Consider the following 25,431-nt stretch of genomic DNA (forward strand, 5'->3'; position numbering starts at 1 on the left):
TATAGATATAGATATATCTATATCTATAGATATAGATATATAGATATATATATGTAGCTCTCCAGGTTGTTGTGCTCCAAGTTTCTCCTGGTCATTTGCGTCTATCAAGATTTGTTTGAAAGGTAATTGACCAGTTGGATTGAATCGGAGCACGCAGTCCTACCGATCTTAAAAAATTTGGGAGGCTGGAAATAAAAAAGGATGGTACACATTACTGACACCTTCTGGTATGGAACAAGAGATACAAGGTCTATTTTTTCTGTGTACTGCTATAACCGTTAATCAGTTTTTTTTGGATGAACATTTTTTTATTTAGTTTTACTCTCAACTCTTCCTGCATAATGTTGAATTTTTCCAAATAATGTTTTTTTTTTTTTTTATCCAGTGGATCCAAATCTTACTCTTGTTTTTTTCCCCTATCTATTTTGTTGTTCTTGTTTCTCATATCATCCTTAAATTTTAAGCAAAGACATGGATTAAAAGACACACAAGAAAAAAGTGCAATTATACTCAAATTTAATTCACTTTAATTAATTTTCTGCTTAAGATTTTTGAAGTATTTTTAGAATTATGTATGAAATATAGAATTATTTAGAAAATATATTTGGAGTTTTGTTTTATTTAGAGAAAAAAAGTAATAATAATGAAAATAAATAAGGATGAATGAGGATAAATAACAAGCAAGACAATAAATCCATATTCATCAGCTTTCATTTTTGAGATAAAGTTAACTTAAATATAAATAAGTCAACAAACTTGAAATATTTATCAATAGTTAAAATACCCTTGAATTTATGTTGTGCTCAAAACAAGTGAGTTCTTCTGGCACTTAGGAATATCATGTGTTTCAAATGTACACTGTATGCTCTTAAAAGCATAAGAAGTCCTAATCAAACAGATGCAAACGATAGATGGACAAAAGACAAAATGCCAGTTTCCACAGCGATGTTTACTTTTTACTGTATTCCCTCATTAGATAGTTTGAAATAAAGGTTATGTTATATTCATTCTTTTACATTCGTTTCACTAATAATACAAGGAACTTAAAAAAAAGAAAAGAAAAGGAAGAGCAATTCTGACTATAACTTCTACCTCAGGGTTTCAATGAAATGCTTTTATAGCAGATATCTTTGTTGAACATTAACTGTTAGAGGCAGAGGCCATAAGCATAGATGAATGGTTTAATAATGCATTACAAATGGTCCACATGGGGAAGATTCTGGAGACATCAGGTAGCTTCTCTGCTGATGTTTTTTCTCTAAAGTAATAGCTTTGCTTCATTTTAGGCTTTAATTATCCATACAAGCCTTGGAAGGGTGCCATGGCCCTATTCTATATTTTATGAACATCAATACATGAAACTAATGCTGTTGCGGCGGGTACATTTCAAAAGAACTTAGTAGCAGATCAGTAATTTCTGCCCTTAGTTTTGGAGGTACCAAGTGCCTACATTATCAGACTAAACTTTCCTTCAGCTACAGCAAGAAATATCTTTAAATATTACCTTAATCTTGTGGCTTGGGGTTTTTAAGTGCTTTCTGAGCACAGTATTAAATATTTAAATGTCAAATTCATGAGCTTTGGGTAGATTTATGGTTTAACTCCCACTGTAATATTGGAACAAATTGAATATTCACACAATGTTCTTTAAGTAATAACGTCGTTGCGAAAAAAAGAGAAACGGTGTAAACATGAATAATACAATGTAACACGGAGAGCCCCAAAAATGAAAAGATATTGAAAGCTAAGACAGAAAGACCATAAATAGCTATACTGTAGGAAGGAAGAAAACATTTTTTTTATTTCTTTTTTGCTTTAGGGGGTTCACAACTATTCACAAACATGTAACGCTAATGCGTCAGTTTTGGCTTCACAAAGTGTAATAAAAAACTTTGTTGGGATTGATGGATAAATTGAGCTGTTCTGTTTGCTGTGTCTTTTATTTGTTGGTTAATTTATTTCTGTGCCTCTGTTTTTCATTGGTATCTCTGTTTATTTATGCTTCTTTGCCACCTCATTTTCCTTTTGATTTTATATTTCATATCATTCAAGCTTTTATTGGGTAGTTATGTTCTTCCTTTTTTTATCAATATTACTTGCCTGTTGTTCCTGGATCAATGAAAAATGGCTTCATTCACTGGTCATTTTCCTATACAAGTTTTAAAGATGTTAATACGTAACAGTATTCAAAAATAAACAGTAGTGTTTTTTTTGTTTTTTTTATCAGTTTATTTGAATTTTTCAAGAGAGTTAATTTCCATCGGGTTCATATACTTTATGGATAGAAAACATGGACCCATTAAGATTACTCTGACCTAACAGGTACTTTTATATCTACAGATCCTGTGTTTTACACAGATCAACCATTTTATAACACTTGCTTAGAAAACCCAGACTTTAACACCATATCTTGAATTAAGTGAAGCAAATCATGTCAAGTGGTGATTATTAGGTTTCACCTTGCTTACTTAATGTCACTAATGCAAGACAGGCTCAACTAATCACTGTTGCGGTGTACATAAGCAGACCGTGCAGTCAATCAAAAGGTTTACCTAGAAACCATGGTGAAACATGATTGTGCACCATATATTACTGCAGCACCCTCTGATACAAGCCGTTCAGCTGTTCAGAAATTTAATTAAGAAATAAAAGTGAAATATTCTTGTCATCAATTAAATCTGGGACAGGGGATGGCAGGCTACTGCTGATAGATTGAATGTGCAAATTGTCATCTTTTTCATCAAACAGATTATTTCAAGAGACATGCTAAAATTGAATGTGGTGTTTAACCAGTGTTAACTTTGGCAACTTTTTAAATGTGTGTTCTTATGAAAATATAAATAAATATGTATGTATATTTAATAAAAGAGTTTCCCCATGTTATTCTAGTTTGATCATAGTTATAGTTTTAGTCCCATTAATTGTTTTTTAAATTCAGATTTAATCCAATTTTCATCAACAAGAATCTTTCTTGGACAAAAAAAATAATTAAAAAAAATTATGTTCCAGTTGACAAAATTAACGGCTTTCCCCCACATTTGACTATTTCAGTAACACAAGTGGTGAAATATGCAATATATTCAGTCACTGAAGTAACAGGATACGCTAAGAGCTCACCTTTGCCCTGCAGCTCTCTCATCCATAACCACCTCTATAAATGGACTGGCCATTTCTGACACATACTGTATGCATGAGAGTGAGGGGGGCTTCTATAGGCTATGGCAATGTTGTTGTTTTTTCACAAATTATTAATATATTTTATTTGATTTATACATTTCATAATTGTGCACATATTTTATTGCACAACATTCATTTCCTGATATGTAACCTATATTGTAGCTTGTTCCCCTTTTTGAAGTCGCCATGCATTTGGGTGAAATGATTGCACTAAATCCTTCTATGACACTTACTCTTCCATCTAGTACCAAATTCAACAAAAAAGACACTTTAGTGTGTTTTTCCCTGAAAGCCCCAGGAGTTCCCAGGTAATAGGAATCCTGGTAAAATCATCACAGTGCTTTGATATTACTCTTGAAATTGTGCAACAATCAGCCTAAGATAAACTGCACTACACATTCAGTCTAGCAGGTGGCGTTAATGCAGTCTCATACAGTAACTGGCCCTGCCTTTAACGTTCCTCCAGTGTCGACCTGCTATAAGAAAATCCCAAAGCTCCAAAAGTTGACATTTAATTGTCTATGAACCTGCATCTGGCCATAGTTACTTATTAGCTGTATGATTCATTTAAAGATAATCACTAAAAAATTATTTATAGTTATTTTCTTTTATAACAACCAGCTACATCTACACAAACAGAACACCCTTTTCAGGAAATTTATATAAATATTCATAAAAAAAGCTTTACATGAAAAACCGGATTTATATATATATATATATAAACTGTGAAAAATTTTTTTTAAAACATTTAATACATACTTTGGCTACAATGACAAACCTTATGACAAAACATCACATTTTACATTCTGGCACTCACAGTTTTTTTTACAAAATATTTAATGAATTTAATAATAAGAACATATTTAAAGTACAATTATAATCTTGATCTATGCAGATCTTGCTGTGTACATTCCTGCTTAAGCTGTACTTTCCTGCTTAAAAACATATTTAAATGACTTGGTAACATTTTACCATATCCATAATTTATAAATAGTAAAGAGACTATTCTTTAATGATTAATAAATAGTTTATTAATGTGTTTTAATATTTTATAAACTGCACCTAAAACATTCAGAAAAGGTAATTAGGCCATCTTGCCCTGCCATGTTGATTCAACCCTAAGCCATATCAGTGGACTTAATTTCTGAATGTACCCCTATTTTTGAATTAACTTGCCCCTCTCACGTTGGACATACCCTTACCCTAACATTAGTGAGTGGTATATCTTAATAAATGATCTATTCACCTTTTTTAAATGGATTATAAATGAAATAAACATTGATGAACTATCTGTTAGTCCATAATACATGGTCTCTTTACCATTTATGGTCATTAAAAAGTGTAACCAATAACTTTCTAAGGAACACCAACTGACTGCCTGATGTTAAAGCTGCGGTTAGCTGCAGACCACAGTCCATATCCCAGCTCTGTAGGCATCTCACACTATCCTGAGCTCAGAAGTCTAACCAACCAATCAGCTATCTGGATTTGTCCCTAAATTAAATGAACCTCCCCTGCAGGATCACACACAAATAATATTACTATTAGTTTGCATCTGAAAGGCATTGCAGATATAGGAATTTAGTATAAGAAAAAAACATGATGGAAGGCCTTTTGTTGTTAGTGGCAAGCATCCAATTCAAAGACACATTAACTGAAGTGTTAAGCAGATGGAACACAATTTGATCTCCAAAACCTAAAAAAGAGTCTTGGAAAATGTTAGAGGTTAAGAAATCCCACTGCCAAAGGCATGACCAGCTTAACACAACAATAAAGGGAGCTAGCAGTTGTTTATTTGAGTGAGGATAACAAACAATTCTTTCTTTTTTGTCATAATTACATTGTTTACTTATGTTTACCTTGTTAAAAGCTTGTGTTAGTTAATTAGTGAGGACTCTGTGTGGTAGTAAACTGTGTCGAAGGCAACGTGCTGGTGTGGTCTTTAAATATTAATAGCCTAATTATACACATATAAAAGTGTCCTAAGGTTTACCTTATACATTCACTCAGCTGCTTTTGTAATTGTAAAAGGCCTTGGACAGAACTTCACTTACAGCCAGCATGTCTGTGTCAAATGTCATTCCTTTTATTTGTGCGAAATATGGGCTTTAATGTTGACTTGTTTATTGCTGCATGGAAATAGCTTCACCGATTTGATGTGGAATTAAAAAGAAATGCTTGTTGTCTTGACATTATGTTTGCTGATCAGGCAAAATTTCTAACGTAGCCAGATAGGTAGTCAATTGCTGTAGTAACCAACTAGGCCTGTTTGTTTTACTGTACTGTCTTACTGTACAAAATAAGCCTGATTTATGAAACAAACCTCTGGAACTTTGCTTAAAAACTCCATCCTATTCTCATCAAGCCAAACAACTTAGACCCAGGTTGGGTCCCAACAGACTTCAGCAAATTCATTATTCCAAACAGACTTGATTACCTTTTGCATTTTCTTAGAAAGTAGTTTGCTAAAGGTTAGTCGGATGAGCCTTATGCTACCTTTTCCTTGGGTTATCATGTCTTGTTTGTCACAGTTCTAGTTGTTTAAACTTAATGATGTCTGTGAATTTAGATACTGGCAAATTTAGAAGAGTACCTTTGTTCTTTGTGCCATTTTGTGACTTACCAAGATCAATTCAATACCTTATTCTGCAAAATTTAACATAATAAAGAGACTTAGCGACCCCATTAATAACAAGTACATAAGCCCTTGGGTAGTTTATGAACACTCTTAGAGTTATTAAATAATATTTGGGATTGCAAAGAAAATTTACAATGAAATCATCTGAAAGAACTTTTGAAAAAAAAATATATAATAATAATTTATCCCTGCTATGTAAACCGCTATTGAAATTCAAGTTACCCTAGAATGATGTTTAATAAATTGCTATGTCAACTTATTTGCCGTGTCAAGTTATATGATGACTTGAGTACATAATGTGCATTTAATCTTTGCATTTTGAAATGTTTCTGATAGGTTACAACTGAAATCTATCAGGTTACAAAAATTAAGATCACAAACAAAAAAATAAAACCTTTGGAGACCTCTTAATGTAATGTCTGTTTTTTAACAAAACAAACTTAGAAAGACCCTCTTTCAAGTTGATTCATGTCAGACAATAAAAAATATGTTTTTTTACCCTTCAGATATAACTAAACTTAACCTAAATATATGAGAAAACAGGGAATTGAAAAGCAGAAAATTCAACAATTTAGCCAAAAATATATTGAGGTTGTCTTTTGTTTAGTGAACTTGTCAGTCTCTTACTCCATTGCAGAAAAGTCCTTGCCATATTGCCTTTGTATACTTTACAACTTTATTGAAGTATTTTTGAGATGTTTTAGTAGTGTATCTCTAAAGAGGCATTATAGATAATGATAACACCACCTGTGTCCAAAACACAGAACTGCAACACACTTCTGCTCATTCTTGTAGCTCTCTCTCATACTTGACAAGGTTTTTACTTTAAACTTTTTCTCACATCCACCGAACAGCGCGGGAACCTCTGACCTGAAATAAATTCAGGAAAATAGGCTACAGGTTTATAAATGCATCAGTGCTGAACAGCTGAGGGTGTCATGAAGAGATATTTTAGTCACAAAGGCTATTTTATCAAGATTTTTCTGTAAAAGTAAAACGTAATGTCTCTTTTAGACATTATCATTACCAAAGCCCTTCCCAGATTTAATAAGAGCAAAAATTTATTCACACAGTATCTAATTAGATAGTCAAATTAGATAACACAGTCAAATTAGATAACCAGTAAATTGTTTTACTTATTTTTTAAGATGCTGCAGTGGTGTACTTTGTACTTATTAAAATAATTCCCTATTGCTTATTTAACTTTATTTGATAACTGGTAACATGGTCCAGTCTGTGGTTATTGGTTTTGTATGATTGAGGTTGAAATTTAATTAAAAACTTGATGATAAAGAATATATTGTTTTTACTATGTTTTTATATATACTTTCTTTTTAACTTCCTATACTCAATTGACTTATATGGGAAAAAGAAATTAGTAAATTAAAATTATTCTTACTAATTTACTTTTGTAGTCAGTATTTGAATGATTCCAGATGACCAGGCTTTTTTTTTTTTTTTTTTTTACAGAATAATACAGCCTTATGTCTTCAAATATATCTTGACTTTAAATGTATAACTACTTTTGAGACTTTACTTGAATAAACAGTTATACAAGTGGCTAAATAAAGTTAATTAGTCTTTTCAACTTGTATAGGGATGTGTGCATGTTTCGGTCTGTAATCATTTTTCTTCTGTCTTCCTCAGGTTGTCAGGCAGTAATGTTCCCTCTCCAATCGTTAGCAACAAGAACTGGCTCCGACTGCATTTTGTGACCGATAGCAACCACCGTTACCGAGGTTTCAGTGCACATTATCAAGGTACGATGAGACCAAATCATTTTACATTCTGACACAATCTGCATAACATGGCTGTTTTTTGGGTTTTTTTTGTTTAAAAATATATTTCATTTCACGATCGTAATGAGTCTTTTTATCCCTTCGTTATCATTATTTTGCTTCATTTAGTATAGATTGAAATTCAGTCCTGAATTGACTGGAACCCAGTCATTCTTTTTTTCATCTCTCTGCCTCCTATCTCTCCTCCTTTTTTCACCAAGCTTTTTGTTTTCTCCAGAGTAAATCCTTAAAAGCATACAGTTATACTTTTCTTTGATGCATCTTCTAAATGGTGAAAATAGTTGGAAATGTATTTGGCAACAGCAACGTCTCCCAACAGCGATAATGAGAAGTGAATTTGCTCTGTGCTGACCAGCTGGAACAGATAGTGTTTTTATTTACACTTCACTTGTAGTTTTTTCTTATTTCCTTTGCTTTCTGATTCAGTCTCAAATGGCCTCTTAAATCAGTGCAGTGCTTAAGTTTACACGGGAATGGATAGTGTCATAGCCTGTGGTGCCCATGCAACACACAAGGTGTGATCAAAATGCAGAATGGGAGAAGAATTACTGGAATCTGATTGAAAGCAGAGTTAGTAAAAGGAAATGTCACCTGGTAATAATAGCTTAGCCCCTTGCATACAGAACTTTCCTTAAGTTATTTCTATTTTGGTTGCAAATCTGCCATTTTTCAAGAGGTTTACAATATCTGGCTCTCCTACAGCTAAGCAGAAACAATCTATAGAGTTAGAAATTGACCTGTATGTGACTGCATCCACCTGAAACTCTCGTTTTACCTATTCCAATTTCTATAGTCTATGTATTTACTTTCACGAATGACTTTTCTATAATTTAATAAACCTGCCAACAGAAGTGTCAAAACAGTTGAAAGTACTGATTTCATTTAGTCTGTTATATAATGTGAGTGCCTATCTCCGTAGCACCATTTTCCTTAAACATCAGTGTATTTTTATTTTAGTGTGCTCACTCTCTCTCTTTATGTGTGTGTGTCTCTCTCTCTCTCTCTCTCTCTCTATAACACACACACACACAAACAGTAATTATAACCTTTTGCTCATTTCTAAAGGCTGCTGCCAGCATCTTAATGTCTTTGGGCTTATATTAGTCTTCGCACATGTATAAGTCAAGTTCTCCTTCCTAATCTTCTCTGACATGAAAATTTGGTGCATGAGTAACCGGCTTTTGAAGTAGAAATTAGCAAGTAGAGAGATTGACACGAGCCAACTCAATCCTGAAATGGTGCTTAAAATGCTTGTAATCCAGAACCTATTTTACAGAAGACAGAAGCTTGAAGAAGCTTTTATCTCTAAACTTTTTTTTTCACAATTTTTAATGTGACAAACTCAAATAAGTGTTTTTTATGTTTTTTTTTGTTTATTTTTTTCATGTTGTCTAAATCATAAACGCAAAACAATAAGAAATTGTAAAAATAGAAATAAAATTATAGTATGTATAACTATTTGTTCTAAAATAAAAATCCACAAATTGTGGCCAGTTTCTGAAGCTTTCAACATGTCACAGAGTACTTTCTGATCCATAAGCATCAAAATAGAAAAAAAAAAAAATTATGCCCCTGTAACTGAACGAAAACATGGCAGTCCACTATTGGCTGCATCTCACTAGTCAGAGATGCAACCAATAGTAATTTGAGTGGAGCTGCTGCAATCATTATCTCAGATATAAGAATTTGTAGAGGAGTAACTTTTTATCATAAATTCCTCAACTCACACCTTTTTTTAAATAGAGTGACAAGAAGAAAGTTCTTCTTGAAAACAAGTCATAAGAACTCCTGCATACAGTAAGCTTCAAACCATGCAGTGGCAATGGCAGATATTCTGGAATAAGGTGCCTTGGACAGAAAAGAGCAAGGATGAGCTTTTGCCCACTTTGCAAAATGTTAGATACTGAAGGAAACTAAGGCTTTACTTCACCATCAAAGCACCATCCCCACCTAAACATTTGACGGTGGCAGCTGTAGAATATCTTTTCCTCAACAGAAAGGTGGAATTCTGGTCATAGTTTAAAGATAGATAAACAGAACTAAAACAGAAAAAATTTTAAGGTAGACTTGTTAGAGGCTGCAAAAACTTTAGACGAGGTTAACAGTTCATCTTCCAGCAGGACATCAACAGGAGGTCCAGGCAACCGGCCCCACATATGAAATACCAGAACAATATACCATGCCTGACAAGACCACAAGACAGGCAATGCAAAGGGGCCGCAGAAACAATCTATCTTCTCACAACAGGTTTCTAGATACTAGTAGAAAAGGAATGCATCTAATGTTATAACCAAGTGGCCTGTATAGTGTACAGAAACATCTATGAAGAATAGGACCTGGAGATCCCAAAGTCTAAATGGGAGCCACCTCCCAAGGTGGTGGAGATTGACAGAGGTCAGATCCTGAAGGAATTCTGGATACAAACAGACAAAATGATTGTGGCCAACCAACCGGACATTGTGATCACTGATAAGCAGCAGTGAACAGCTGTAGTGAATGATGTTGCCATCAAAAATGATGGAAAAATCAGGAAAAAAAGAACATGAGAGACTGGGAAATACTCAGGGCTCAGGGAAGAACTTGAGAGAGCCTGGAAGGTGAAGGCATGGTCATTGGAGCACTGGGGCAGTAAACCCCTCACTGTAAAAGTGCCTCTAACAGATACCTGGAGAAACATCAGACATCTCAGTCCAGAAAAGCACAGTACAAGGAACAGCTAAGATAGAGGACCAGAGCTCAAGGTGAATAAAGGAACCCACTCCACACAGCCGTATGAGGGGTGGGTGACAGAGCAGGGTTTTTCAAAAACAAGCAAAAAAAACCCCACAAATAAATAATGGTATTCAGAATAGTCTTCCAGAAGTTTTAGAGACACAATTAATTATTCCCGAACCAAAACAAGAGGATAATGCTGTGCTCAAAAGGAGTGAAAGAAAATGTAATTAATACTGATTTGATTATCCATCTCATATCTTTCATTGAAGTGTTCTTGTCATGCTAAGTGGTGTGTAAACCATCCATGGATGAAATTTTGATTTCTTCAGGCTGTTTGACCATCCAATCACAGACCAGATTCAGTGGCGCATCAGATGTTTGTAAAGTGAGCTTCTCATGAGTGACAGCAGTACCAGCCAATCACACAAGAAAAGACGGCGGGCCAAGCAGAAGCTTATGGGCGGTCTAAACCCAGGAAAGTTGGCTACAGTTTGATCTGCGGTTTTCTGCTTGGTCCTAGTGCTTGACGAATGTCTGTGCACTGTACCGTAACATTGTTTTTGGACAGTAAAATGTGCAGGGGACCAAAACGGACATTTGAAAAAGTGCAGGGGACATTTACAATTCACACATTTTGTTTGCTTTAAATAGACCAGAATTTGTTTGCACCTTTAGTCTGGACCCTAAAAATGAGAATAAAGTCAAATGAACTCTGGACTGAACCAAACAACCAGACATTGCTCTTCTTTTTGACGTGGTCCTGATGTGCTTCCAAACTGACTCTGGTGCAGTTCACTTCAAGTATGAATATAAACTGCCCATGGTCTAACCTAAATACAGACTGCATACAATTATTTAGATTTGAAAACCCATTGTAGGAGTCAACATAACATCAGAGCGACATTTCGTATTTCCTTGGCAAAGTGACCTCCAGGGAGCTACCATCATTCATACAGCCTCCAGCAAGAAATACATGTGTTAAGTGCAGATGTATGGAGGTCAATAATGACTGGACTTTTGCTTTCATCACTTGGTGCTCGTTGACCTGGAAAGCTTTTTTTCTCCAAATCAATAAAAATGAAGAACTTTAAAAGTAAAGATATATTGCACTCTTTCCAGTATTGGAGTATTTAAGATTAATGTTGAGCAAGGTCAGCCTTAAACATTGACATTTATAGGTTAAATGTGAACATATGAAGGTATTTACTGAAGCATATAGAAGCACTTTTTATCATCCTGAATGGGCAGATTTAACCAAAATGAGCATACAGTACAAACGGTCAGATCAAGCAGATATCAATTTTCAATCAACATGTTTCATTTTCACATCGGAATACCTTAAAAAGTAAAGTATCACTCAAAATGTTAATTTTATGTAGCTGGCACATCAAGGAAGAATACTGTTTGTAAAATACCTTCTTAATGTAAAAAAATATATTTAACTGATTGATTATATATACATTGATCATAGGTCACATTGTGACCCGCTGCCTATTGGTGATATTGACACCCTTTGTGATGCATGGATCTGGTTTGGTTTTTATGTGCATAAGCATTTGAGAAATGTTTATTATTTTTGGCAAGACTTACTATTCTACTGTAAGATGTTTATAATGAGGAAACCCTTATTTTCTAACTGTTTAGATGCTAAATGTATTGCTGCATTAAATATATTTATGTCTGTGTGCAGACTCCGCATTGTTTACAATAGGCAGAGAGTACGCTCAAGTATGTATGGGTCTAGCAAAAAGTATAATTTGAATACAAACTTGACTGAAAAAAAAAAAACATAAAGTCAGCTTTTAGTCCTAAGGAGAGGATACCAACACTGCAAAGAAGCACAGAACAACACAAGTGTTATTCTCAGAGAAGAGCGTAAAACGTCATAAGAAATATTGTAAATCCACATTCCTCCCTGTAAGCTAGTCCCCACTCAACTTATGATGTTTTTTAAACTGAAAGAAAATGAATAAGAAGAATTAAGATAAGCAACTGTATTTATGTATTCTATTTAAATAAATATTTACTTTCTATCTTATTCTTGGATTTTCCATAGTTTTCTTACTTTTCTTCTGTAACTGAGGGTCCTCTTTTCCATACTGTCCTTCAGACATTTCATCTGATTGATTGACTGACAACCTGACCACTCCCCTTGAGATTTGCCCCTAATTCGTTTTAATGATCCTAAGTACTTTAAAAGGTTAATCAGCATGTTAATGAGCAGTGTCAGTGGGAAAAAGTTAGTTGATCAATTAAAGGAGCTTTAAAAGGCTTATGATTGATTAGCTGCTTCCTGTCAGCCGTCAGTCATCTTCATTATTTTGTTGGTTAATGTGCTTTCACTGAAGTGCACAGTAAGTGCTTCAATTATTACAGGATCAGAAATTCTTCCCTATTTCTCAAATCCATTCCGATTTAGGCAGTTGAATTTTTCCTATTCCTACAAATTTCACACATTCTGTTGCCACAAAAACTCTAAGCAAGTATAACTGCGTTAGTTTCCAGATAAGTGGAGCATAAAATCTAAAAGCTGCTTCTCCTCTTTCGCTCTGATTGTGGGTATGCAGAGTGGACTAGCCGGAAGACTTAAGATGTCTGTTTGGTTGATACACAAACAACATGTCTGTAATTTATTTTGGTGCAACTGCAGTCAGTGATTTATAGACCAAATTATGTGTTTTCATAATCTTTTGTCTGAGACATGTGGAGTCAGTTTAAGGACTTTAAACTGAGGTCATGTGCTCTACTTTCTTAGTTGTGATAAGGACATAGGCAGCAGCATTCAGGATAAACTGCAGCTTTCTGATGGACTTTCAGTACAAACAGCAAGCTGACAACACCACACTACACAAGGAAGAACAAATATCCTTTTAAAACTTTATGAAGGCCTCAAAGTCATTTCTTTCCTGGAGTTCTTCTACAGGCTCTTGATAGTGGCGATACGGCAGTAGCAATTGAAAATTTGGTCCTTTGCTGGTCCCCTACAATTCCTTTTAAATATAAATTTTTGTACTAAAATATTCTGTCATGATTTGTGGACATTAGGATCTAAAGAAAAGTGTCAATTCCTGGTCAGACTCTGTAATTCAATGAAACTTTGCAGTCAGAGCAAAAAATATGCATGCCCAGGAGAAGGCCAGTGGCTGGAATTTAGAGTTGACTAGGCACATTTTTGCTATTTAGAGTGTGTTCCACTCATATGTTTATTTGGTCCATCACATTCTGCTTTTCTCCAAACTTAGATTGTGCAGCCCCTTTAGTGTCCTAAGGTTAGTAAATGTTCATGGTGAGCATGGCACTAAAACAACTACAGTACTTGAACGTGGTCTCTCAAATAACGTATCAGCCTTGGCAAGTTAAGCTTACAAGTTTTGCTATGAGACATCAGAGGGACACATTTGGCTCTACTTCCTACCAAACTGGTTTCCTTCTTTGTTGTTGTGCAAGTTTGTATATGGTTTGGCAGTTTTGTCCATCATGGATTGAATTGGCAATCCAAAAGATAAATGAATGAATATATATATATATATATATATATATATATATATATATATATATATATATATATATATATATATATATATATATACATACTGCTTGCTTCTACTACAACTCAAATTACAATTTATGAATGAATAATAATCTTAGCAAGATTTACGTACACGTTTGTGGACAAAAGGGCAGTGGTGGGGTTAGTGAGGCAAACACAAAGTAGGAAAACAGTTGATTAAAGAAAACTAAGAAGGAGGTAAAACGGTAGGTAGAAATAATTAATAGGCCTTGAAAAGATGGATAGACTGCCAGAGAGCAACAGGGAGCTTAAGAGGACAAGTCATTTGGCAAGATGATTTGGCTAAATATTAATACTGAAGAATTTATAATGTCCTGCTGTTATAAATGGCTTCTGTTGGCCAGTTCAGAGGGAAAAAAGGCTATATTTGTGTGTGCAGGCACTCTCATTTGTGCGGAGGCTGCATCATGTTCACGGTTCTTGGACACAGGACAGGAGGCTCACTCTCCAACTCGTCCGTTTAGTAAATAAAGGCCTACAGCTCATGAGCGCAGCTAAAACAGATCTACTAATTATTTTTTATTGTCATTTCAATGCTTAATTGATGTTTTTCAATATTTCCCACTGCCAGGATTTTGAGACAAGCCATAGGCATTATACTGATAAACTAAATGAGGATAATAACTATTTGAGAGAAATATTTCTTCCCCCAGGGACTATGTTCTTCTGAAAGCATGAAATCACATTTATTTCGACCATTATCCTTTTAATTACAATACTCCTGCCAGCTCTAATTATTGTTATAAACAATGCAAATATAAAAAAAAAAGATGTTAGCAAACATATTTATGTTTTTATTTCTTTATTGTATTGTAATATTCATATATTTTAATTATTTTCTTTGTCAGTGGATATTTTTTCTAAGCTTGCATTGTCAGTGCACTTTATTGTCTTAGTCAGAGCTACTTGCGTAAATTAAGATTATTACTATTTTTTAAAGAAAGCTTAGCTTCCTTTTTCTTTGTAGAAAATAATACTTCTACCTCCAACTTTTTAAATCTCCGATCCGATTTAATTCAATGTCCAACTGACTGCACAGAGGGAGGCTCCGACTAGGCAGGGTGGGCAGATCTGCGCTGATTACTTTAACTTCTGTCTCCATGCTATACAGAAATCAAAATAATTTCTCACATTTGACTTTTACAGATTATGAAATGTTATAAAAATAATTAAATAAATTAATAAAAACACCAGGGCAATCTAGAAAGCATAGCCCCACTTAACAAGTCTGTGCATTATCTTAAAACAGACCAGATAGAGAATGTTCCTATGTCTATATTAACAACATAATGAGATCTATGAGTAAAGACAAGGAAAATGCAGCAATAAAAGCAGTGGGGTGGTTTATTCTGACTGAGGCAGAGGGAGGTAATTCTTAGACAGAGATCTGTGAGGTTTATCAAAGTTTTTCTTTCTTTTTTGTCATAAAGAGTTGCGAGAGATGCGCCCCGCTTACCTGCTCTGTCTGCCCCCTTTTTATTTTGTTTTTTGTGAGGCTCAAAGAGGATCACAATTTTACTCTGTTTTTTCTCCTCCTGACGTTTTTTTTTTTTTGAGGAGATTGAAAAATGGCAGATTCTGTCCCTCATTGCTTTTGCGAGGCTCAAAGAGGTTCACTATTTTATCCATTTTCTGTCCTCCTGAATTCCTATCATGGGTAAAGTATTCTTTTTTAGCATCAAAACCTTGCGCCACAAGAACAGTTTCTTCCCATCCGCTACCAGCCTTATCAAAAAGGCCCAGAGACCCTCGTGACACTGACACTGCCTCTCCCTCCCCATTCAGGACCTAGAAACTACACTAACGTACAATATATTGCATAGAGTATATTGTTTGTTTTTGATTGTATAAAACTATAGATTCTGTATTCTGCATGTATATCTAATTTGTCTGCACCATCAACACCAAGTCAAATTCCTTTTAAGTGCAAACTTATTTGGCAATAAATCTGATTCTGTTTCTGATTTAATGTTTCATTCATTGTTTTTGCACAAGTCTTTCCCGCCTACTATATATGAGATGTGCAACTCCAAAAATGACAGTTTTCTGGTGCAATTAACACATTTTATTTAGTATTTTCCCCAAAGAGGATGAGTTTTACTTTGTAACCACGTCTCGCTTACTGTCAGACCGATGAAATCACAGCTGAATTGCTGTGTAGTCTGACTACAGCTATGGCTATTTACAGGCCAAAATAGAATAGGAATTGATATAAGTTCCCACTTGGGGAGTAACTGTTAGTGTGTGGAGGGGTTTGCACTCACAATGTTTCATGAGAAACTCTGGAAACATTCTACCTTGGATTTCGGTTTAGTAATAATAAATGGCGTCTTCTAAACCAGGCATAACCAAAGTCGTCATTGAGGGCCGCTGTCCTGCAGGTTTTAGAGGTTTCTCTGCTTTAGCACAGCTGATTCTAATGATTGCCAATCAGCAAAAATCTGTTAATCAACTATCAGTGTAAATCAGCTGTGCTGGGGCAGGGAGTCTAAACTGACTTTGGGGATGCGTGCTCTAAACATGTATTGGTATAGAGCGTCATACATATGATACAGACTTTTCTATTTTAATTAGCACCTCTTATGAAGAGGTTTAAAAATATATATAATCAAAAGCTGACATTGGAACAAATAGCACTTCTGTAAATACTAATGTTACCCAGTACGAACATACTTTGGTGCACTGCCTCCATTAGACTTTTTAGGATATGTATTTATCCATCAAAACTGCATTTTAGGTTTAAGAAGCTGAGATATTTTATGGGCAAGGGACTAGTTTCCAATTCCATGTGGGACAAACAAACATGAAAGTCCACTGAGGTACAAATCTGAATTGGTAATCCGTAACCATTATGGCTGTAATGCATTTTAAAACACAGAGAAAGCTGCCATAAAAACCAGGTTATTTACACTTAATGTCCTTTGTTTTTAACCTTCTAAAGTTGTGGACATACTTGGTATAATCGGGTAATGTTTTCTTAGTCCTTTGATAAATACATTTGAAATATTGTAATTATAGTTGTACTGCTATTGGCCCTTGCTGTAAGGGCAAACATGTTTTTTGCATTCTTTCTAGAGAAATAGCCACAATGTAGCATTCACTTCTATTATTACCAAGAAACACACATCTCCTCTGTGTAAATGGGTTGTTTTCTTGTCTTTTCCATTTTGAGAAGTTGCTTAAAGAACAAAACCTCTCAGATGCAAGAAAACAGAATTATATGGATCTCTAATTTAATTTTACATATTAATAAGTTCCTAAATTCTGTGGTCAACATAAAAAAATTAAGTCTAGAAAATATATGATTTTCATTCAGTCATTTTAGAAGAATGGATGTCAAAATCTGTTGCTCTGTTGATTTTGCTAAAAGCAAGTATCGTTCCTTTTTTCACTCTTGAATACATCTACTTAAATTAATGTTTTTTTTTCATTAATACCTCTGTGTAATGCTATTGAATGAAATATATTCTTGTATAAGTTATTTATATATCTTTATAGGGGACAGACTTAAACTCTTTGAACTTTTACGTTATTTATGCTATTCTACCAACTTGTCTTTTTTAAATTTGCAATTAATGTGTTTTATGAAATGGAAGTGGAAACTATCTGAATGAAAAAGGACCCAGCTGTGGTGGTTTGGTGAAATGCCCTCTGATTGATTTCCTTGGGAGGTGTTTTAGAAAGGTCTCTCTGGGAGGAAGCCTCAGGGCAGACCCAGAAGAGGCTGAGGAAATCAAGTCTCACAGCTGGCTTGAGAAAGCCTTGGAGTCCCCCAGATGTGCTGGAGGAGGTCATTAGGGAGAGGAAAGTCTAAAAGGATGAATGGATCATATCTACCATATGGAGTGTGTCTTTTCATTACACTTTCCCTTAACCTAAAGGTGCCAAATTTAATGTTTTTCTGATGTTCGTAAACAGCACTAATGCAATATTTTCTTCTTAACATGATCTAAACAGAACCAATATAGACTTTTCCATGATTGATCTAATAATAACCCAGGTGAGATATGTTGACATCAAAGCAAAGGGATAATTGCCTTTCTGAGTGAGTGTTCGTTAAAAGCTGTAATTACAGCTTGATACCTAAAGGCATTCTCGCTGACACAGCTAATCAGATCTTACTGTTAAGAATTGAAGTGTGATCGTTTTTTACTTCTACAAATCCCTTTACAGATTAGACTTGTCTTCGGTACATTTTCATCAATGAAAGACGCATATGAGGTTGTAGTAGCTACTTAAAGGTCGGTCGTAAATTAAGTTGGAAAATATATAAGAATTCATTTTTGATCCAAAATAGATCTAAAAGTTATATTTTCTTAAATCTAGTTTCTATAGCAAAACATCTTTTTTTTTTTTTTACTGAACAAAAAGGCTGTGTTTCTATATTTCTTATTTCCTTGGCAAAGTGACCTCCAGGGAGCTACCATCATTCATACAGCCTCCAGCAAGAAATACATGTGTTAAGTGCAAATGTATGGAGGTCAATAATGACAGGACTTTTGCTTTCATCATTTGGTGCTCGTTGACCTGGAAAACTTTTTTCTCCAAATCAATAAATAAAAAGGAATAACTTTAAAAGTAAAGATATATTGCACTCTTGTACTTTTTTCCAATATTGGAATATTTAAGATTAATGCTGAGCAAGGTCAGCCTTAAACAGTGACATTTATATGTTAAATGTGGACATATGAAGGTATTTACTGAAGCATATAGAAGCACTTTTTATCATCCTGCAGGGGCAGATTTAACCAAAGTGAACATACAGCACAAATGGTTGAATCAAGCAGACATTTATTTTCGATCAGCATGTTTCATTTTCACATCAAAAAAATTTTAAAAGTAAAGTATTGCTTAAAAATGTTAATCTTATGTAGCTTGTACATCAAGGAAAAGTACAGTTTGTTATGATCAATAATAGACATTGATCACGGGTCACATTGTGACCTGCTGCCTTTTGGTGGGTTTGACACCCTTTGTAGCAAAATATGCCATACCCACTGAGGCATTGACTCCGCTGAGCACTATAGGTGTGCTGTATCTGGAAATATTAGAAGAATGTCAAAGAATAAATCAAATACATTAAGGGTGCTCCTTCTCTGCAACAGTGATCATTTGTTTAATGTTTAAGTCAGTTTCACACCTTGGTGACAACCAGAAAGATTGCAGGACTCAAAGTATTATCTTAAGCACCAAACTGCCTCTAATAAAAAAGAAAAAAAAAAAACATTAATCCAAGAGGACCACCTTGTTGAAATGGCCTGTGGTCCACTTTTCTTTTTTTTTAATGGTCAGTGATGGTCCTTTTGACAATGGGAGACTATCAGCATGATCATTGTGTCACTAAGTAGAATACTATTCTGTTCCACTTTCATTCAAGTTTATAATGAGGAAAAGGTCTATTGGGTGTGATGAAAGCAAGGTAGGCTAATGGTAGCACCACTATACAGGAACAAAATGTACTTTGTGGAGAGCACTCTCTTGTAGTTTTTTCAGGTTAAAACAAAGAGTCCAGATGAAAAAAACAAACCAATTTACACCCAGATTTTCAAATAAATTTTATTTGAAGCTCCAAAAAACACAGATGTTTTTAAATGAAAAAAAGTTAGATTTCCAAGTGATGACACCTTTGAGTGCTTCCAATACAGTCTTTACTGCTTTACTATCAACACAATGTTTTTAAAAGAACATTGCACAAATTTTACATTAATTTGTGTGGCCAAACCCTGACCACCATAATGCTATCATTACCAGTACACACCTGATCCTTAACCGAACCTTAACTGAAGTCACACTTTAGCCCTAAATCTAACCCCTAACCCCAAATCAATAGCTTTTCTTATGGGTACCAAAGTCTGGACTTGTCGAAGTGTTTCTCAAACTGTAACACAAGCTATACGGTGATTTTCAGCCCCGCTTCTCAAGGTAAATTGCCCTGCATGTTTTAGATGTTCATCTGCTATAACACTCCTTATTTAGATGATTGAAGTTGAACAAATACGGTTAATCGGCCATCTATTGAAATCAGGTGTGGGAAAGTGGGGTAACATCGAAAGCATGAAGGGGCGTATGCCCTGAGGACTAGGGTGGAAATAAACTGAGCTATAGCACACATATGAAGCACACATATATTTTAGGAAAATGTTGAGTTTCCCCTGAAAACGATACCTTCCATTTTTCATTTACTCCTGATAAAACAGCAATGAACATCAGATATCTCCAAGACCTCCCATGTTCATGCAAAACACAGAGACTAAGTATGGTACACAACAAACAAAGCTTGTGCAGCTCTAAAAAGTTTCCTCACCTAAATCTATCTAGGGAAACATTACTTAGATGGATAAAGATAAAATAAATGGATAAAAAATGACTGTCTTTTTGTGTTTTCATGAGAATCTGCACAGACTGCAGTTGCCACTGATGTTTAACACAAAGGTAAAGTGGATTTTGCCTCCTACATCAACCTTCAAAAGCTTTATGTTTGTTTTCTTACCTCACAGTGTTTACCGCTACTCCAATATCCATTTGGCAGGACCATTAATAAGCAGTGCATTCTGCAAAATGGTTTGGATAAAATGCTTTTAGTGAACATTTTATAGTCTGAGCATTGTAAGAATCAACAGTTTACCATTTAACATAAAGACAAGCAAAAGCGTACATAACATTACGGAAACCCAACTTTATAAAGCTATTAAATGAACTTAAAGATTAAAGGTATAGTGATTCATCAAAGTACAGTGAACAAAACACATTCATACAAAATTCACGTCTTTAATATTTTTTTTTCTTATTTTCTTTTCAATAATTTTACTTAATCCTGAGTAAGGATATGCAAAACATTAAAAGGTTATGAAAGAAAAGGTTTCAAAGTAGTCTGAGCCTATAAGTTGGTGGCCACCTATAAGTATATGGTTTGAATTTTCTTTTACTCACACATTTGAGAAATAAGATGCCCACAATCCAAAATGTACATACAGTTCCAGTCAGTTGTTTATATTTCCCTCATAAAATTGAATTTAGGTTTAGTTAGAAATTGTTAGAATTATCACTAACATTCAGTACAGTTCTTGAGACAGTACATTGGAAACTATTGGGACACTGTGGAAAGATGCACATACCTGTGAACTGAAAATCATCCCCCAACAAATGCCCTATTCTAACGACGATACATACATTTGTCTGAAAGCCAAGTGACTTTTGAAGAAAAGCTTTACAGAAACTGGAGAGAAGCTTTTCTCTAAGCCCAGAAGAGGTGCCATTTTTTATTTTTTTTTTGTCGGCTATGTGTTCCATAACATGCAGGGAATAAATATGGCTGTGCAGGAGAGTGAAATTGTAATATTTATGCAGACAAGTTCAGTCAAGAAGTATCATGACTAAACTCGAGTATTGTTCAATAGTTATAGTGAACCAATACAGTTCAATATTTAGAGCATTACATTTGCCACGCATGGTCTATGGTGTGTGAGGTCAGGTTGAAAATAATGAAATACCTTCGAAAAACAGTCATCTTAAACAACGAGTATGTTCACAATATACTGCCTAAAGTAGATGACATTAGTTTACTTTTACATAGAGCTTTGTTTCTCATTATGTTCAGCCATGTGTAACATGCAGACTGTAATGTAGAGTAAAAGGAGACGCCTTATTGTACATACAGTATCTTAGCCTAAACTGGGAGGCTATGATACAGTATAAACTGTATATAAACTGTGCAAGTTCCTAAAGGATGACACAAGAATGGGCCATAGCAGGTGAAGAAAAGAACAAACTAGCTTCTCCCTCTGACCTTTTGGTCATTTTCTTGTTAAAATTCAATGTAGCAGTTCAAAATCAATAACAGGTTCTAGCATGTAGAGAAAGCACTTTTTTTTTCCACTCACATCAGCATTTTGAAAATGTTAGAGCAAACTCCACACTGCTTTACTTTAGTGCAGTCTGTAATCCAATGTTCCCCAAACTGGATTTTTCTTTCTAATGAAAAATGAGAGATTCTATCATAGAATCTTAACTGAACCATTTGAACCCATGACTATCTGGTCATGTGTAGCTTTGACTTTTGCTCCTGTTGGTCTGAAGTAAAATCTGGTAAAATACAGTCAATTTTCTATAGATATTTTTTTTCTTACTTTTCCAGCAGATATTTTATGAAAACACACATATGTCAATGCAGAACAAGTTAAAGCAATAAAAAAAATCTAAGCTCCAAACTGGAAAATGAAGACAACAGAACAGAATTTGTTGCAACCTGATGTTTCATGTTGCTTCTAATAGATGGCAGGAAAACCAATGAGTTCATCTGCAGAAGTTAGAGCTATACAGGCATTCTCAATCAATTACAGATATCTACCCATTTAGGTGGTAAACACTTTATGTCATATTTAATACATGCCATTTGGATATAAAAAGGGCAATTCAATTAAAATATAAAATAGACTTTAGCAGTCATAAAAGGATTTGAAATGTTTATGTAACACATATTATAGGGGTGCCTTAACTTGTTGTAGATACTTATAGCTACAGGCTGGAAGNTTTTCACTCTTGAATACATCTACTTAAATTAATGTTTTTTTTTCATTAATACCTCTGTGTAATGCTATTGAATGAAATATATTCTTGTATAAGTTCTTTATAGGGGACAGACTTAAACTCTTTGAACTTTTACGTTATTTATGCTATTCTACCAACTTGTCTTTTTTAAATTTGCAATTAATGTGTTTTATGAAATGGAAGTGGAAACTATCTGAATGAAAAAGGACCCAGCTGTGGTGGTTTGGTGAAATGCCCTCTGATTGATTTCCTTGGGAGGTGTTTTAGAAAGGTCTCTCTGGGAGGAAGCCTCAGGGCAGACCCAGAAGAGGCTGAGGAAATCAAGTCTCACAGCTGGCTTGAGAAAGCCTTGGAGTCCCCCAGATGTGCTGGAGGAGGTCATTAGGGAGAGGAAAGTCTAAAAGGATGAATGGATCATATCTACCATATGGAGTGTGTCTTTTCATTACACTTTCCCTTAACCTAAAGGTGCCAAATTTAATGTTTTTCTGATGTTCGTAAACAGCACTAATGCAATATTTTCTTCTTAACATGATCTAAACAGAACCAATATAGACTTTTCCATGATTGATCTAATAATAACCCAGGTGAGATATGTTGACATCAAAGCAAAGGGATAATTGCCTTTCTGAGTGAGTGTTCGTTAAAAGCTGTAATTACAGCTTGATACCTAAAGGCATTCTCGCTGACACAGCTAATCAGATCTTACTGTTAAGAATTGAAGTGTGATCGTTTTTTACTTCTACAAATCCCTTTACAGATTAGACTTGTCTTCGGTACATTTTCATCAATGAAAGACGCATATGAGGTTGTAGTAGCTACTTAAAGGTCGGTCGTAAATTAAGTTGGAAAATATATAAGAATTCATTTTTGATCCAAAATAGATCTAAAAGTTATATTTTCTTAAATCTAGTTTCTATAGCAAAACATCTTTTTTTTTTTTTTACTGAACAAAAAGGCTGTGTTTCTATATTTCTTATTTCCTTGGCAAAGTGACCTCCAGGGAGCTACCATCATTCATACAGCCTCCAGCAAGAAATACATGTGTTAAGTGCAAATGTATGGAGGTCAATAATGACAGGACTTTTGCTTTCATCATTTGGTGCTCGTTGACCTGGAAAACTTTTTTCTCCAAATCAATAAATAAAAAGGAATAACTTTAAAAGTAAAGATATATTGCACTCTTGTACTTTTTTCCAATATTGGAATATTTAAGATTAATGCTGAGCAAGGTCAGCCTTAAACAGTGACATTTATATGTTAAATGTGGACATATGAAGGTATTTACTGAAGCATATAGAAGCACTTTTTATCATCCTGCAGGGGCAGATTTAACCAAAGTGAACATACAGCACAAATGGTTGAATCAAGCAGACATTTATTTTCGATCAGCATGTTTCATTTTCACATCAAAAAAATTTTAAAAGTAAAGTATTGCTTAAAAATGTTAATCTTATGTAGCTTGTACATCAAGGAAAAGTACAGTTTGTTATGATCAATAATAGACATTGATCACGGGTCACATTGTGACCTGCTGCCTTTTGGTGGGTTTGACACCCTTTGTAGCAAAATATGCCATACCCACTGAGGCATTGACTCCGCTGAGCACTATAGGTGTGCTGTATCTGGAAATATTAGAAGAATGTCAAAGAATAAATCAAATACATTAAGGGTGCTCCTTCTCTGCAACAGTGATCATTTGTTTAATGTTTAAGTCAGTTTCACACCTTGGTGACAACCAGAAAGATTGCAGGACTCAAAGTATTATCTTAAGCACCAAACTGCCTCTAATAAAAAAGAAAAAAAAAAAACATTAATCCAAGAGGACCACCTTGTTGCAATGGCCTGTGGTCCACTTTTCTTTTTTTTTAATGGTCAGTGATGGTCCTTTTGACAATGGGAGACTATCAGCATGATCATTGTGTCACTAAGTAGAATACTATTCTGTTCCACTTTCATTCAAGTTTATAATGAGGAAAAGGTCTATTGGGTGTGATGAAAGCAAGGTAGGCTAATGGTAGCACCACTATACAGGAACAAAATGTACTTTGTGGAGAGCACTCTCTTGTAGTTTTTTCAGGTTAAAACAAAGAGTCCAGATGAAAAAAACAAACCAATTTACACCCAGATTTTCAAATAAATTTTATTTGAAGCTCCAAAAAACACAGATGTTTTTAAATGAAAAAAAGTTAGATTTCCAAGTGATGACACCTTTGAGTGCTTCCAATACAGTCTTTACTGCTTTACTATCAACACAATGTTTTTAAAAGAACATTGCACAAATTTTACATTAATTTGTGTGGCCAAACCCTGACCACCATAATGCTATCATTACCAGTACACACCTGATCCTTAACCGAACCTTAACTGAAGTCACACTTTAGCCCTAAATCTAACCCCTAACCCCAAATCAATAGCTTTTCTTATGGGTACCAAAGTCTGGACTTGTCGAAGTGTTTCTCAAACTGTAACACAAGCTATACGGTGATTTTCAGCCCCGCTTCTCAAGGTAAATTGCCCTGCATGTTTTAGATGTTCATCTGCTATAACACTCCTTATTTAGATGATTGAAGTTGAACAAATACGGTTAATCGGCCATCTATTGAAATCAGGTGTGGGAAAGTGGGGTAACATCGAAAGCATGAAGGGGCGTATGCCCTGAGGACTAGGGTGGAAATAAACTGAGCTATAGCACACATATGAAGCACACATATATTTTAGGAAAATGTTGAGTTTCCCCTGAAAACGATACCTTCCATTTTTCATTTACTCCTGATAAAACAGCAATGAACATCAGATATCTCCAAGACCTCCCATGTTCATGCAAAACACAGAGACTAAGTATGGTACACAACAAACAAAGCTTGTGCAGCTCTAAAAAGTTTCCTCACCTAAATCTATCTAGGGAAACATTACTTAGATGGATAAAGATAAAATAAATGGATAAAAAATGACTGTCTTTTTGTGTTTTCATGAGAATCTGC

The 25,431-nt window shown here is 34.7% G+C and overlaps 1 protein-coding gene across 1 annotated transcript in view; it reads left to right on the forward strand.

The window, feature by feature from the left end:
* The window catches only part of csmd3 (CUB and Sushi multiple domains 3), a 414,963-nt gene that overhangs the window by 189,404 nt on the left and 200,128 nt on the right, over positions 1 to 25,431 (forward strand). Inside the window, exon 6 of the mRNA XM_015380485.1 lies at positions 7,463 to 7,575. Coding sequence (XP_015235971.1) covers positions 7,463 to 7,575 — 113 coding nt within the window. The remainder of the gene's footprint in view (positions 1 to 7,462; positions 7,576 to 25,431) is intronic.

The sequence above is a fragment of the Cyprinodon variegatus genome, unplaced genomic scaffold (assembly GCF_000732505.1).
Source record: "Cyprinodon variegatus isolate N-32 unplaced genomic scaffold, C_variegatus-1.0 Scaffold216, whole genome shotgun sequence".
In the NCBI taxonomy this organism is placed as follows: Eukaryota; Metazoa; Chordata; class Actinopteri; order Cyprinodontiformes; family Cyprinodontidae; genus Cyprinodon; species Cyprinodon variegatus.